The sequence below is a fragment of the Crocodylus porosus genome, unplaced genomic scaffold, assembly GCF_001723895.1.
Source record: "Crocodylus porosus isolate Cpor-Errol unplaced genomic scaffold, CroPor_comp1, whole genome shotgun sequence".
In the NCBI taxonomy this organism is placed as follows: Eukaryota; Metazoa; Chordata; order Crocodylia; family Crocodylidae; genus Crocodylus; species Crocodylus porosus.
In genome coordinates, this window is record NW_017728886.1 from 81,494,545 (window position 1) to 81,510,542 (window position 15,998).

At 43.6% G+C, this 15,998-nt stretch overlaps 1 protein-coding gene across 24 annotated transcripts in view; it reads right to left on the reverse strand.

Moving 5' to 3' along the window:
* CLASP2 (cytoplasmic linker associated protein 2) overlaps nt 1-15,998 on the reverse strand; it is a 220,451-nt gene that overhangs the window by 85,697 nt on the left and 118,756 nt on the right. For all 24 annotated transcript variants that reach the window (XM_019537881.1, XM_019537785.1, XM_019537770.1 and 21 more), the window contains 5 exons: nt 12,172-12,242; nt 10,348-10,407; nt 7,902-7,979; nt 7,084-7,251; nt 2,270-2,325 (listed from right to left, as the gene is read on the reverse strand). In XM_019537881.1, coding sequence (XP_019393426.1) covers nt 2,270-2,325; nt 7,084-7,251; nt 7,902-7,979; nt 10,348-10,407; nt 12,172-12,242 — 433 coding nt within the window. The remainder of the gene's footprint in view (nt 1-2,269; nt 2,326-7,083; nt 7,252-7,901; nt 7,980-10,347; nt 10,408-12,171; nt 12,243-15,998) is intronic.

Consider the following 15,998-nt stretch of genomic DNA (forward strand, 5'->3'; position numbering starts at 1 on the left):
ACCAGCTGATGTGAATACATCCAGTCCCTCCAGAAGTTCCCTAACTAGTTCCTCACTAACCCTTGGCCTAGGTGCACCTCCCCTGGGATCTAAGGGGGGCCCAGAGGGGGGGTGGCTGTTCCAGTCCCTGCTCAGGAAAATGGACACAAAGAAAACGTTAAATATGTTAGCTCTGTCATCTGGTGTGACAACCAAATTTCCTAGCGTGTCCTGCAGGGGCCCCACGTTACCCAAAACCTTCTTTTTGCCCCCTGAGTATTTAAAGAAGAACTTCTTCTTGTCTTTGATCCGGGAAGCTACCCCCGTTCCATCTCCGTCTTGGCCTTCCTGACTGCCCCACTGCATCCCCAAGCAACCGCAGTATAATCCTCCCTGGTGATGGCCCCTGAAGATACACCAGGCTGAATGTAATATCAGGCTTAACTGATCTGGATCAAACAGCTTTATGCAATATCTGTCCTTTCCTGGTTTAAGTTAAACCAGAGTCTCTCAGCATCCCAGATATTTTGCTGCCCTAGGCTGGGCTGGACTGTGCTGTCTGCTCCAGGGAACAGGGCCCCTCTGCTCCCTAGCTGGAGCTTCACCAGAGACTGCGGGCACAGCAGCGTCTGCCTGGCTTCCCCCTACCCACCCACCTTGTCGCTCACTGCTCAAGCAGGGATCCCCCACCCCCCTCTCTCCCTCCCATCCCCCACAACCTGGACCCCAGCCCAACGGACCCTACGCATGTAGTATTCTAGTTAAAGTTTACGTGTGCGTGCCTCCAATTTCACTGGGACAGGAAGACAGAACAGTGTCAGCTGGTAATGTCCTTCCATTCCTTCCTTGGAAAAAGCTGTTTAAGAAGAGCTTAAACTAAAGAGACAGGCTTTTGTTTTGTTTTGTTAATGGGCTAATAAACGCTGTGTTATTAGCTCCCTGCTGGCTCCCTCACCCATCCGGTTTGCAGGCAGTATGAATAAGCAAGGAGAGGGAGATTAAAAAGTTCAGCATCATCAACAGATGCATGCACTGCCCCCCACCCTCCTTTGCCTCAGAGTGCTAGCTGGGGGCTGGGGTCTAACAACACTCCTGCCCCTTGAGCAGCGAGTGGGAAAAAGCCTGGGACAGTACAGGCAGGGTGGGGGTTTACACCCCTCCCTAATGAGAGCATCCTGTCAGGTCCTGGACACCTGCCCCCTCAGTTCAGCACTGTAGAAGGGAAGGGAGGGTGGCTCTAGCACCACCCAACTTCTAGCCTGAGCCACTGCAGGCATGTGTTTGCATTTCCTCAGTCCAGATGGAATGTCGGTGCAATTGCAAACCGGTTAAACCTAGGCAAGTTAGACTAACCTGCAAAGATTGCATCAACTCAGGCTCAGGCTTTTTGAATGTCTGTCCCTAGGCCTACATTCATAGCACAGACTTTGCTTGAGCCAAGACTAACTAATGGATGTAGTAGTACCAATATGGACTAGTCAATGGAGAGAGATAACTTTACCAATACCAAAACAGTGTTCCATTTTTGAAATCATGGATTTAATTCCAGGTTGTGCCCCTATGAACTGTTCTGTGCTCATCTATCTATTCAAAATGCTCATTTTATTGTGTTTTGTTACCCTTCCTAAATCTGCTTTCACCTGATCTCTGCCCCTTCTCCCTCTCCTCATTATCACCTAAAGCCCACTCTGCATTCCACACATCCTCCTTCCCCTTTCTCTTGAATCTGCCTGTTCTCAGATTTGCCCTTAGTACTACAGGAGCACGAAGCATGACCATCTGGAAAAATTCAACTACAGCAGTTCCAAACTGGGGAATACCCAGAACAAACAAAGCTCAGTGAACATTATTTGCCAAACTGAGAACTGAAATTCATTTGCCTAAATCTGGGTGAATTTTCCTGGTGATTTCCCTGATATCACACCACTGTTTAAAATGCCGACCTCTGCTTCAAAGAAGGGAGCCAGTTGAACTTCACAATGAAACAGTTGTAAAACGAAGCACACAGAAGAAGAAAATATTTAGGAAAGCACTCCTTACAGAGGTAGACATCCATTATGGAAAGTTGCACTCTGAACACACAGGGCCACAGAGTATATGAGCAACTGAAAACAAGATGATAGCACTATCTGTAGTCTTGCAGTTTTAATTTAAAGACCAAAACAAATATTAGAAAAGACTTGATCAGAACTCAAGGTTAATTAAAAAAATATGAGAATGATGGCCTGTCCAAGTGTACAATTTAAACAAAATAATTCTATTTTTGTGTACAGTAAAACAATAAACATACCTCTACTGGCTACACTTGCTGGGCTGGCTGTAGACCATTTAGAGGGCAGAGGGCGACTGAAAGATAAGCAAGCAATAATTGCTTCAGTAAAAACAAGTCAAGGATATATATTGCATCCAACAATCAATTATGCCTTTTTGGAATACAGAAGAACCATACTCTTAAACCGTTCATATTTTTCCTTCATTTTCTAAAACAGATTTCAGGTAACACATTACTTAGAACAACATACATAACATGCACATCCTACCATTTCTGCTCTTGCACATTATAAAATTAACCCCTTGCTACAACATTAATGTCTTTGGGGACTGACAACGTAATATAAATCTTTCAGAATATAAACTACAGAAATACTATAATATCCCAGGAACAAGTTTGGGCTGGAAATTAGAAAAACACACTTCTAACCCTGGGGACTGACCAGCCTTCCAGGAAGAGTAGAGATTAAACAACCCAAGATGGATTTTACTACACACATAACAAAAGGATTATATGAAGTGGTTGACTGCAATCATTCCTTCCACTAGTAGATTCTGATCAATATCTACCCAGAGTGCCATGAAATGTGTTGGAAGCAGTGGGGCAAGATTCTGCTTCTTTTGCTATTCCTCTTCAAATTTTTATTTTTTTACATAATTTCTTCTGAGCCTGTTCCCCACCCCTTTCTACCATTTTCTCTTTGATCTCTTTGATCAAGTTGACAGTGAGAAAATTTGCACAATTTAAATTTCCTAGTCTTCTCTGAAGCTGTAAACCCCTCCCTCTGTTGATCAATAAAGACCCAAGAGTAATATTTGTGTGCCCAAGAAAGTACTTTCTCTGCTATAAGCAACGTAAGTGAGAAAAGGAGTGAAACAGATTCTGCTACATGTTGCTCTGCTAATGAGGCAAAAAACAGCAGTTCATTGACTTGTCTATACCACCTGAGCATTCACGTGGCTGGGAACTAGGACATGTTCGTGCTCAGCTAGTATAGGTCAATGCTGCATACTGGCACATCACTCAAATCACTATCTTTTGCTTTTTAAAATAGGCAAATCTCTACAGTTAGTTGAAAAAGAATTTTCAAAACTGTGAAAAATGTTTAAATGATATAGGACTCTAGCCAGACCCTGAAATAATGGCTCTAAAAGACTTAATTAAGATCCCTAATATTTTAATTTAAATATCAGTATTGTTAACTATTTTGTTCCTCATTTTAGAAAACAGAAAGCAACCCAGAAATCCGTATAATTTATTATAAATGCCACAGGCAGGTAGCATTTTTGAGATACTTATTTTACTCCAAATCAAAAAACACTAAAATCTAAGGAACTTTAAATAGAGTTTTGAGCATACTGAGAAGGGGTCAAGTTCAAGAAGGCCCATGGGTCAGCAGGCATAATGCCATTTTGGATGCAGTGTATTGCAAGTAAAATCTTATTTTAATGACTCGCATTGTTGGGAGTGTACTGTGTGTGCAGACTTTGGAAGAATCCTACCAGATTCCACTCTCTGCCCCAACATCTAAATGCAACCTTTGAAGTGATCCAATTAAATCTACTGAAGCCAGCCTCCTTGTATGACTGAAGGAACCATCACCTTTAAAACCTCTTAATGCTTTTATAATGATGTGTGAAATGAAAAAAGAAAAGAAAAATGTTCTCTATTTCCATGCTTGCTTTTTAAAAGTTAAAATACCTTTTTTTTTTTAAAGGGATTTTTTTTTAAGTTCTATTCTTAACAGAAGAATGTGGATTATAACACTTAAAAATCCTGAAAGCCACATAAAATTGCACATATTGAGTAAAAATTATATTTCTGCAGGTAACTTCTAATTAAAGTGCTTATGGTAATATAGCATTTACACAGAAATAATATAACTGAAATTAAGAGCAGAAAAGGGGAAACTCATAGCTAAAGTCCAACTACGTCTCTGAATACATCTACACTCTGCCTAAAGGAGCTACAGAAGCTTGTATAGACTTGCATAAGATAGCTTTGTAGCAAACTCAGGTCTTGGACACAAGTTACATTTATGGAATGACATTTAATATGCCCTTATTAGGGCTACACAAGGCAAGTGTGGATACATTCAGGCTGTCTGTAGTGCCACAAAGTGCTTGTTTCAAACAGACTTCCTCAGCCTGACGAAGTTTTTAACCTGAAATCTTGCTAAAAATTTTTCTCCAACTATTTAAGTTGGTATAATAAAAGATATCAGATTCACCCAAAGAACCTTGTCCACCTATGCCCTTAGACCAGGGGTGGGCAATTATTTTGGGCAGAGGTCCACTTACCCAGTTTTGGCAGGCTGTGGAAGGCTGCATGGGTAGGCCCGCCCCTTGACAGGTGCCCCACCCCCTGGTCACCATCTTGGGACCAATGTCCCACAGCCAGCACTGATGGGGCCTAAAGCAAGGCACAGGCTGGCAGTGGTCTGTGGAGCCAGGCTGGACTGCACCAGCAGGAAGAGGGGGGAGCTGGCCCAGCTCCACAGAGCCCCTGCCAGCTGGGACCCCACGCTCCTGCCACCCTGCTCTGGGCCCCACCAGCACTGACCCCCTGGGGTACCTGTGCAGGCCCCGTGCTCCCGCTGGCTCCCTGCCCACTCACTCCCAGCTCCCCCTAGCCCTGTGGTACAAGTGGGAGGCAGTGCACAGCTCCAACTCCCTGCTTGCCGGCAGGGAAGAAGCTGGTGCTGATCGCAGGGAAAAGTGGCCCCTCGCCCACCTCATGGCTGGTGCTCCCTACTGCAGGCACTCGCACCCCACACAGGGCTGTCTGGAGCAGTCCCAGGCAGTCCCAGGTGGGCTGTGAGCGGCTGCAGTGCACAGTGCCAGCCACACAGTGGGCAAGGGGCCGCTCTTCCCTGTGCTCAGCACCAGCTTGTAACCTGGCCCCGCTGCCAGCTTGGCAGTGGGGCCAGGTTACAAGCTGGTGCTGACCATGGGGGGGTGGGGTGGGGGGAGCCATCCCTTGCCTGCCCCATGCCCAGTGCTCCACGCTGCAGCCACTCGTAGCCCGCGTGAGACTGCCTGTACCTGCTCCAGACAGCCCCGTGTGGGCTGCGAGCACCAGCAGCAGGGAGCATTGACCATGGGGCGGGCAATCGGCAGCTTTTCTCTGCGCAGGAAAGGATCCCAGGGAAAAGCTGAGCGCAGGGAAGAGCAGCTCCTCCCCTGCCCCATGGCCAGCACTCCCTGATGCAGCTGCTCACAGCCTGTACAGGGCTGTTGGGAGCAGGCACAGGCAGCCCCAAGCAGGCTGTGAGCAACTGCAGCACAGGGTGGGGAAAGGGTCCCCTACCCTTCCCCCCCCCACTTATCTGAGGTTCCAGCATGGGGCAGCCATGCGCTCCCAAGCCAGAAGCCCCCATAGGAGCTTCCAGCTGGGGGGTCAGGGCCAGGTGGGTCCCCACTGTTGCTGAAGCCTGCCAGGCTTCCCCTGGGTCCTACTGCCCTTAGTTTCTGTCATCCTTGACAGGAACCAAGGGCAGAGAAATATTAATTTTCTACATTTTTTAGGGCCCCCATGGGCCGGATAGAATGGCCTCACATGCCGAATCTGGCCCGCGGGCCGTATTTTGCCCACCCCTGTCTTAGGCCAACACACCTACAACCCATACCCTGTTTCAAACAGGAACATCTCTGTAATGCTGTCTCTTGGTCCCCCAGAATCCCAAAGTCCTCAGCTCTTCCCCCCCTACCCTCCTGCTCTCTGGGGAGCACCAGTTGCGCTGGGGGCCTTGCTGCTTCCACCAGAGCAGCACAGACTGGTGCAGCTGCCCCCACAGGTGTCAGAGAGCTGCCTCTGTTGTGAGGTCTGCCCAAAAAGCTGCTTCTGAGAACAGCAGATTAAAGCAGCAACTGCGACCTAATCACTGACAGCCTGCTCTGGGGTGGTGAATAATGCTCTAGGCAAGGGGCTCTGAATATGTATTCAAGGTCTTAGGCACCAATAGAAGTGCATACAACAGAGAATATGTAAGACTGTACAGCCTGTTGAGATCCTGCATACACAGGCCATTAGCTTGCAGTGGACTTTATGTCACTGTGGATACACTGTTATTGGTAACTGAGCTAGCTTTAAATTTAGCTATCTTTTTGTGTTGAGCAGGAATGCCCTCAGAATTTGGAGAGTTTCTGTACTTATTCTGAAGCATCTAAGTTGGGGTGGGCAAAATGTGGCCCATGGGCTGGATGCAGCCCACCAGGCCAGTCTACCTGTCCCGCTGGGCCCCTAAAAAATGTAGAAAATTAATATTTATCTGCCCCTGGCTGCCTGTCATACAGCCCTCGATGGCTTGCCAAAACTCAGTAAGTGGCCCTCCACCTGAAATAACTGCCCGCCCCTGACCTAAGTACTGCCTGATGTATTACTGCAATGCCACACTTTTGCATGTTTCACGATCTATCTTAAACCAAATGGAAGGAAGTAGCACTCAGTCTCTTTCTTGATATGTTTTCATTGTTCCATATCTTAGGTAAGTGATACACTTGCTGCTTTACTGTGAAAATTGTTGTTTGGTTTGATAACTTTAATGATCCTTCAACGTAATACAGTGCACATATTCAGAAATTATTCATGAGCAAGTGCTAAACTCCAAGTAATTTCTGCTTTTAGCCTCTACTGTGCCATGCTAACTGCAAAGGATCAATATTAACTTCATTTTAATCAACAGAATTACTACACAGAAACAGCAAATTGGTATGTAATAGTGAAGTTCATCATTAAACTTGAGTCCATATGAACACATGAACTACATATAAACAAGCAACAAAGCAAAAGTGTTGCCTTTTCAGGCTGATGTTCACTTAAGTGACCCTTACTTGAGGCTCTCTTGCGAGCTGGAGGATGACCTGTCTGATTGAGGAAGAGATGCTATGCTGCCAGAATTCTTCAAGTAAGTCTGGAGACTTCTCTGATAGGATGGCTCAAGGGAATTGTACAGAGCCTCTGCTTCACTAGGGAAGTGATTTCTAAGACCTAGATAAGCTCTGAAAGCAAAAGAAACATCAGGTATAATTGTTATACAGTTATGACTACTAAGAGAGGAGGCAGGAGAAGGGAGAACAAGTAGGTAATCCAACAAAAGGGGAAAAAAATCAGGGTATGTATATGCTCTCTAAATATATTTGCTATCCAGGTTGTAGAGGCATTCAGCACAAGCCTGAACTCCTCTTTTCAAAATCATCTTATCTGCCCATGTCCACTCTGAGAACTTCTTTACATACTCTTGCTGGTATGTGTCTTGTTTCCCATAAAAAAAAAAAAGACAGGTATGGGAGAGGAAGATGAATAACTTGCTGGCATACTTGTTCACAAATAGAATGTTAATTGTTCAATGATTCTACTAATCAAGTAGGAGGAACAATTCAATAGCAGTACTAACCTGCAATACTCATATATGTTAAGGTCCTTAGATTCTAAAAACAATGCTCTTCCTATGTTTTATTAAAATGGGTAGGAAGCTTTGAAATGGGAGAAACACACTCATTCAAGATCATTAAAATAATCAACTAATCAAATTTTAACCCAGTGATTAACAGCTGAATACTTCAAGCATGTTACAGTAACTAAATCTCTTCCCCATTACAGCAAAATACCTATGCTTTCAATCAAAGTTAAAAGCCGAGTCAAAACTTACTTTCTTGCCTCCACTCGTGCCTCAGCATCAGCATCATGAATTCCCTTCTTAATCGTTTCAACTAAGACAGCTGCATGCCTAGAAGACAAACAGTCCTCATATCACCTTTTACTGCTACATATTTAGCTAAAAAATAGACACTTTTAGCCTGTTAATTAAAGTTTCTCCAAGCTATCTGGCAGCCTAGAGGCTCTCACAGGTTGTATCAGGTGCTCATTATTTCTTATTCAGAAAGTGAAATCTGTGTCTAATCTGTAAAATTAGAGTTTAATGGTATAGACAGGCACAGCATCTTAGGAAAAAACCTTTAATTTTAAGACAGGTTACACATGGCAAAATTTTTGCTATGCTAAAGAATGATAGAATCCAGACTTCCCTATATTTTGGCATACAGTCAAATTGCCTGATTTAATCCTAAAAAATAAATTTGGGGATCAACCAGTCACAAACGAGAACACATACCAATGGCCTGATAATGATTTATTTTCTCAACACACAACAGAGTAGTGAGAAACAAAGAATTGTCATTGCCTGCAAAATATCTTTACAAGATTAGGAAAAGATGCTCTTACATTTAAGGTACCTGACTGGGATTAAGGACAGTGGATTTAATTCCCTACAAACATTTTCTGTACCGTAGCTCACAATGCATAAGTCGAGGTTTGAACCCCCCCCAAATTTACCCTTAAATTTCCACCTTGATTTATACACCATATCTTGGCTCTAGGGAAGTTGGATCAGGCCCATGGGAGCTCAGGTAGCACCCGGATGACTGCCTAGCTTGCTGGCCCACCATGGTCAGGCAGCCCTTTCCTGGGTAGCACCAGGCTTCTCGCCAGCCGCAGCAGGCTGCTGAAGGAAGAAGTGGTGAGGGGCCCAATCCTGCTTTCAGTGGAGCCTACCCGCCCCTCACCCCCACAGTGGGCTGGGCAGCTGCAGGAGGGGGCGGTCCTCCCCTCCATGGTTGTGGTGTCCCCCAGGCCCAACCAGGGGGGCTGCCAGTGGGCTGAGTGGTCCCCGAGCTCCCAGGGGCCCAATCCAACTTCCCTGGAGCCTGCCAGCAGAGCCGAATCTTTTTTTCATAACAAAGATCAAAGCAAGGACGAAGATGCAGAAACTTCCAATGTCAAGGATCCATATGGTGAACAAATTACTCATTTGGAAGTGGATCATTATAAAATGTGGCTGACTTAATACACTGAATATATAAAAAAACTAACTTTTTAAATCAAAAGGTTGGGGTTGACTTATACACTGTGTTGACTTATTCACCATGACATATGGCAACTTCTGGCCTATCACTAACTTTCTGTGCCTCAGTTCTTCCTCATCAGTAAATAAAGATAACACTACTTCCTGTTTCAGAAGGGAAGGAAAGGGATAAATATATTAATAATTGTGACATTCTGATAACACTGTGCCATGTCAATACATATCTAAAGAGGTTTTAAACCTAATCCTAAAAGCACATAAACAAAGCGCACTAATCATTATCAACACTAACACATAATAAAATACTGGTGATGGGGGGAAAAAAAAAAAATCACAAACTAGTATCTATTTACGTCAGCAGTTTTCAACCCTTTTTCATTTGTGGATTACACTGGAAATTTTGAATGGAGGTTGGACCTCTTTGAATTGCAAGTGAGGATACTCATATACTTGTGTCTGATCAGTCATCTTTCGTGGACCTCTCACACAGCCTCCAGACCTCTAGGGGTCCACGGGACACAGGTTGAAAGTCATTTAGGTAATTGGGATGCAGTCTTTTCTTCTCTGATTGTGCATTACTGAGGACATGGACATGCATTACATTTCTAGCGACAGAAGTGCCTTTTTCTCCTGCTAGAGATGGGGAGAGTACAGGTACTCCTGCAGTTTCTCCAGCAGGAAGTATGCTGAATCTGGGAAAAGATCTTCCTCTTCCAACAAGGAAGATCTTGTCTAGGGTCATGCAGAAATGAAAGCCTGTATGCTTCCACTTCTCCACTCCTTCCTTTCCCACTATGAATATACCCATCGTTGCATTATTTTTCAGACAAACAGGTCCAGGTCGATCTACTAAATTCTTATAAAATAATTATCTTTAAAAGGTAAACAGGTATTTTAAATAATAATTTGTTTTGCATAATATGATTGCTAAGAGAAACAAACACAATTTAAGATAGTTTTTACCCATAAAGCAAACCTGTTCACTTATATACAGCATTCTAAATTCCAATGCACATTCAAAATGCATGTTTAAACAGCATTAAATAAACGAGTTTATAATTTTAACAGATTGTTAATTGTAGCAATGGCCTAAATACTGCTACCACACTCTGCATAACTCTTATTTCAGACTTTGGCCATCTGTTCTAGCTATAACTCAAAATAAAGATTCTTATTTTCAAATTTATTAACAAGTTTCACAGGTGAAGAACATGCATGCTCTCTGTGCCCATACCTTTCCAAAGAATGTGTTTGCCACTCTTGCAATAACAGGTCTAAAAATTCAAAAGAGCGCCTGAGAGAAAAAGCAAAAGAAAAAATGGTCAAAATACAATAATGCTCTACTGGGCTGAAATAATAACCATTGTTTTCTCCTTGTGGGTAAACAGACATATATAATAATATATAATTACATTTAATACAGAATACTTAGCTAAGCAAATTTCTAATATACCATACTTACCTAAATCTAAAATGCTCCCCCCCCCATAATAATCAGGTTCTATAAATGGAAAAATTATCAATTTGTTACAATTTTCCAGGCATAGACTCTAACTAATGGAGAGTCATCTTAAATTTGTCTCCTTCACTACTGCAGTGGGGAAAGTAGTGCAGGGGAGTGGGCAGGTGGCTGGGGTGTGGAATTCCCTTTGTCGTCTGTTCCTCAAAACTTCCTGCAGCCTACTCACCCTCATTGCCATCGCTCTCTGCAGTCTTTGCCCCTTCCCCCTCTTCCTGTCAAACAGCTTTGGCTCCATACCCTCCAGGGTCACATGGAAGCATGGCCCCTACCCAGCCACACAGCAGTGTCCCAAGACTTGAGGTGCGCTGCAGTTTCAATGTACTCTGTGCCCCATGAGAGCTGGAGCTAGAGTTGCGCCAGACCGTGGTGTGGGGAAGATGGCTGCTGTTAGTCTGACTCTGGTCCTCACCTGAAATCCAATAAAAAGGGCTTTTTTCCACCCCCCATGCTGAATGGGGAAAAATCTGGTGTTGGGTTTGAGTAAATAGGGTAATGTTACTAAACTTGTATACAAATGGTAAAATACAAACCTAACACACAAAGTAACAAATCACACTGCATTTTAAAAGTTTAAAATGTTTAATCCGATTGCCTGCTGTTCAACTAATGACAAACGCATCTATTTTAATATGTTTACCATATAACCTGGAACAGGAAAATATAATTTGCAAACTGTATAAACAAACAATTTTTCAAAATTATATAAATCCAATTTGAATAAACATGCATAATTAATATATAAATACTTTATACGCTTTTAATGTGTATATATATCAATGTTTTCAAGCCTTTTTTAACCCAGGGTACTCAGAAAATACCAGCTCTTAACTTCAACTCGGTTTTTAACTACAGAAAATAACAGAGCAAGACTTCTGTCACAAGGACCGCTGAAAAGACCACAACAGGTCAGGATGCTTTTGAAACTCTGAATTCTTATTTGAAATCTTTGGGATTATTTTGTGAATCACATATAGGTGTTTGCACATCTAACGGTGTTAATATTGCATGGGCAGCCTTGGTCACCCTTAGAAGCATCTCATGGATACCTAGAGTGCCACAGCATCCTGACTGACCATCTCTGTAGTATACATATTTAACCGGTCAAGATGGGCCTAAGTAAGGCTAAGTAAGAAGTCCCAGGACCTAGTGTGTGGTCATCCCCCCCACACACACTTGCATCCCTCACACACACACCCTAACCCCTCCACACAATATACAAGAGTAAGACTTTATTCTAGGCTATTATGCAATCACTCCATATACACCACTTAAAAAACGAATTTCAAAGAATATTTTTGTCCTGATCTTTAAAATTAAAATACAGTAGATGATTAATTTTTAGTATACGATTTATCATCTATAATTTCTTTAAATGATATCTTCTGAAAGACTTTTGTGCATGAGGCCCTCAATAACTCACCAAAATTCATTAAGTGGCCTGCCAACTGAAATAACTGCCCACCCCTACTCTACTGGCATAATCAAAATAATAAAAACTAATTGTTTTAGTAAGGCTGCTGTTTATAAAACACTCACCTTCTAACAGCAACTGATTTTGAAGTGCAGTTACTTGTTATTAAAGGTATGAGTCTAGGCACATGGGTATGCTGGAAAAACAATAAAAGAAAAACTTTATGCAAGTCAGTCGATACCAAACACATGCATGAACTCTCTTGTGTTAATTATCTCAACTGTAGTAAATAACTTCAAAAAAAACCCTGAAACTAACATGCAAAAGGCTAATGATTTTTAACATATGGGTAAAATGGACTGTTAATTAAGATATAAAAAGCTTCTGAAAATCATACCACAACCTTGTGATGATACACAACACTGGCCAAACAAAATTAACCTCTGAAGGCCCAAGCATATCATACATTTTCTATCAGGAATCCCACACCGAAATTTCAGTTACATTTCAGATGTATACCACTTATAACAATAAATGAAACAGAATTTAAGCATATAATTTAAACATCAGAGCATAAGAGCAGATGAAGGGTGTGGAACACTGAAAATCATTTTACAACTATCACAATAGATAGTTGCTATTAAAAGAGTACCTGTATCTTGTTGCCAAGAAAACAAGTGAAGAAATACAAATGAAATACAAGTATATAAGAAGAAAAACAAAACACAAACACACACGAAGAAACAAAAGCAATTCCTCAGGTAAAAGGAAATTAACTTATGAAACCAGTTTGAAAGAATCTACGGAACTTCCTGTTTCTATTCATGGGAACAAGAAAATAAGTCTGAATTAACCTTTAAAGTGGATTAGTAAGCCGACAATAAAACCTTGCATAGACAATTATTCAGAATCAAAGTGACCATAATTCAGTTCATTTTGGAAGTGAATTAAGGTTACTTTAATTCTGAGTAAGAACATGCCAACAGTGACTTAATGTGGTTAAAATGATAAACTTTAAAATCCACACCTTTAGTTAATTTGCACCAACTTTTCTGAGAGTATCCAAAAAAAGCCCTAAGGCAGTTCCCAGTTGAAAATTAGGAAACAGAGCATAACATGCAAGTTGCTGTAAATAATAAAAATATTGGGGGCTTTAACGGCACGATTAGCAAGCCTAGAATATTCTGTGCACCCTTTTCTCCACAGCTTGCCACTGTAGCATGAACATGCAAAACAACTGAAGCAGCAGGGTTCTAATCAGTTTTCAGCGCACTGCCTACTCGCAACATTAAAGGGAAATAAACAAAGACAACTGACTGGTTATATTTGTGATTAATTAACACTGACAATTTAAAATTCTCTCTCTCTCTCAATACTATTATAATTTGTAGTGTTTTCCATAATTTGTTATATATGTAATTTGATCAATTCATAAAGCATGTAGCAATGAGAGACTACAGGAAATGAAGCAGCGTTTTTAAATAGCAGTCCTTATTTTCTACTATTGGATGTCTGAAGTTATGTACATTATAATACAAACCTCTGAAAAACACTTCACAGAAGAAGTCTAAAATGTAATTAGAATTTTTTTTAGTACGAAAAATCTGTGGGATGTTATCTTAGGATTTAAACATGCTTTAATCAATGAAAGTTGCACCCATAATGTGCTTCTTCACAAGTAGCAATCCTAATTAGTAATCCTAATCACTGGTGGCAATGCTCAAATGCCAGAGCTGAATCACATCTCCATGCTGCTGAAAAAGCTCTCTCATATGGCTGGCCATTTTTCATGACCTGCCTCTAATAGTTTCCAATTCAGTTCTATAATTCAGGAGTTGGCACTCTTTTTCCGGCACAGGCCATGCTTTGTGATCCAGTACTTTGCCACAGGCTGCAAGTCTCTACCTACTCTCTCTCCCCCCACACTCAGGGCACTCAACTGCTTGCATTGACTCTTGCTGCTGATCTCCATCTCCACTGCATCAAGAAGTGCAGACGTGGCAGAGCAACAGGCTCCGCAGAAGACAGAAATGCTGCAGACGGGATGGACATAGGGTGGCCATTAGTCAGGACTGTCCTTGTTTTAAACCCTTTGTCCCCTGTTTCTAAATGAGGTACAGACTGTAAAAAGTCCTGTTTTTCGGTCCATTGGTAGAAATGTATGTCAATGGATTTCTAACACTTAAAAAAAAAAAAATATTACAGCCATAGCTGTATCATAGATGTGCCTCAAAACCAACTTGCCTTTATGGTTCCACGTGCAGTATGCATAGATATTACTGCAAATCACATTTATTCCTGTGGTGTTTGGTCTCTATTCGTAGCATGAACCTGCATTTGGTTTGGCCATTTTCTTATCTGAATGTATTATAATATTTTATACTTTTGTACTTTTAGGATGCAACTGAAAGATAATCAAATGAGATACTTAGCATCTACCCACTGTCTGCCTGTATTGGAGAAATCAACTCTTTTATAGTAGTGATTTTTAACTTTTTTTCACTCGCAGACCCCTAAAATGAAGGTGTGGACCCCTCTGCATTGTAAATGTGGGTATTCACATACTTTTGACTGATCATAATCATCTTTTGCAGGCCCCTTAGACAATCTGCAGACACCCAGGGGTGTACGGACCACAACCTGAAAACCACTGCTCTACAGAAAGGCACCCAAGACAAATGGCTTATCACAGCCAAAAGAATGCCAGGTGTTTCAGGAGCCCCAAAAATTTCTGGAGGATTTTACTGACTCCTGAATAATTGGTATAACGCAAATAAGGGGGCTGGCTTGGAGGTTTTTTAAGAGTCTAGCTAGGATATCATTTTTTCCAAACTGCAGATGGGTCCAAGGCCCCACCAGTCAGGGCTCATAGAACTAGCAAGAAGGCTAATCTCTAAAAACACTTGCAAGACTCGCAGAAGTTCTAGGGTGTAGCCCAGGGGCAGGCAATTATTTCAGGCAGAGGGCCACTTACCCAGTTTTGGCAGGCTGTCAAGGGCTGCATGAGTAGCCCTGCCCCTTGACAGGTGCCCTGCCCCCCGGCCACCATCTTGGGACCGATGTCCTAGGGCCAGCACCAGTGGGCCATAAAGCAGGGCACAGGCTCACAGGGGTCTGTGGAGCCAGGCTGGACTGCAGCAGCAGGGAGAGGGGGAAGCCGGCCTGGCTCCATAGAGCCCCTGCCGGCTGGGAACCCGCACTCCTGTCACCCTGCTCTGGGCCCCACCGGCACTGGCCCCAGGACACCAGTGCAGGCCCCATGCATCCGCTGGCTCCTGTACCTGCTCACACCCAGTGTCCCCCAGGCCCACAGTACAGGCAGGGGGCAGCACACAGCCCTGATCCCTTGCTTGCTGGCAGGGAAGAAGCTGGTGCTGAGTGTGGGGAAAAGCGGCCCCTTGCCTGCCCCATGGACAGCACTCCCCGCTGCAGGTGCTTGCAGCCCACACAGGGCTGTCTGGAGCAGGCACAGACAGCCCCATGCAGGCTGCAAGCGACTACACTGCTGGCCACGCGGCGAGTGAGGGGCCACTTTTCCCCCACACTCAGAACCAGCCTGTAACCCAGCCCCTGCTGCCAGCCTGGGCTCCAAGCCGGCTCCGGGCTCACCTGTCGGCGGCAGCAGCTGCAGCCCCGCTTGCCGTGCCAGGCAGTGTTGGCTGCTGCTGCCCACCTGAGGCTCACGCGCTGGGCAGCCCAGAGGCAAGAGTGGCAAATGCTGTCCAGTGCAGCAAGCGGAGGGGCCACAGCTGCTGTCGCCAAGCACAGCCCTGAGGAGGTGAAGCCAGAGCCGGTGCGGGGCCCAGGCTGGCAGTGGTGCTGGGTTACAAGGTAGTGCTGAGTGTAGGGACGGGGGAAGTGGCCCCTCGCCCGCCCCGTGCTGCAGCCACTCTGTATACCTGGATCTGCCTGTGCTCCGGACAGCCCCGTGTGGGCTGCAAGCAGCTGCAAC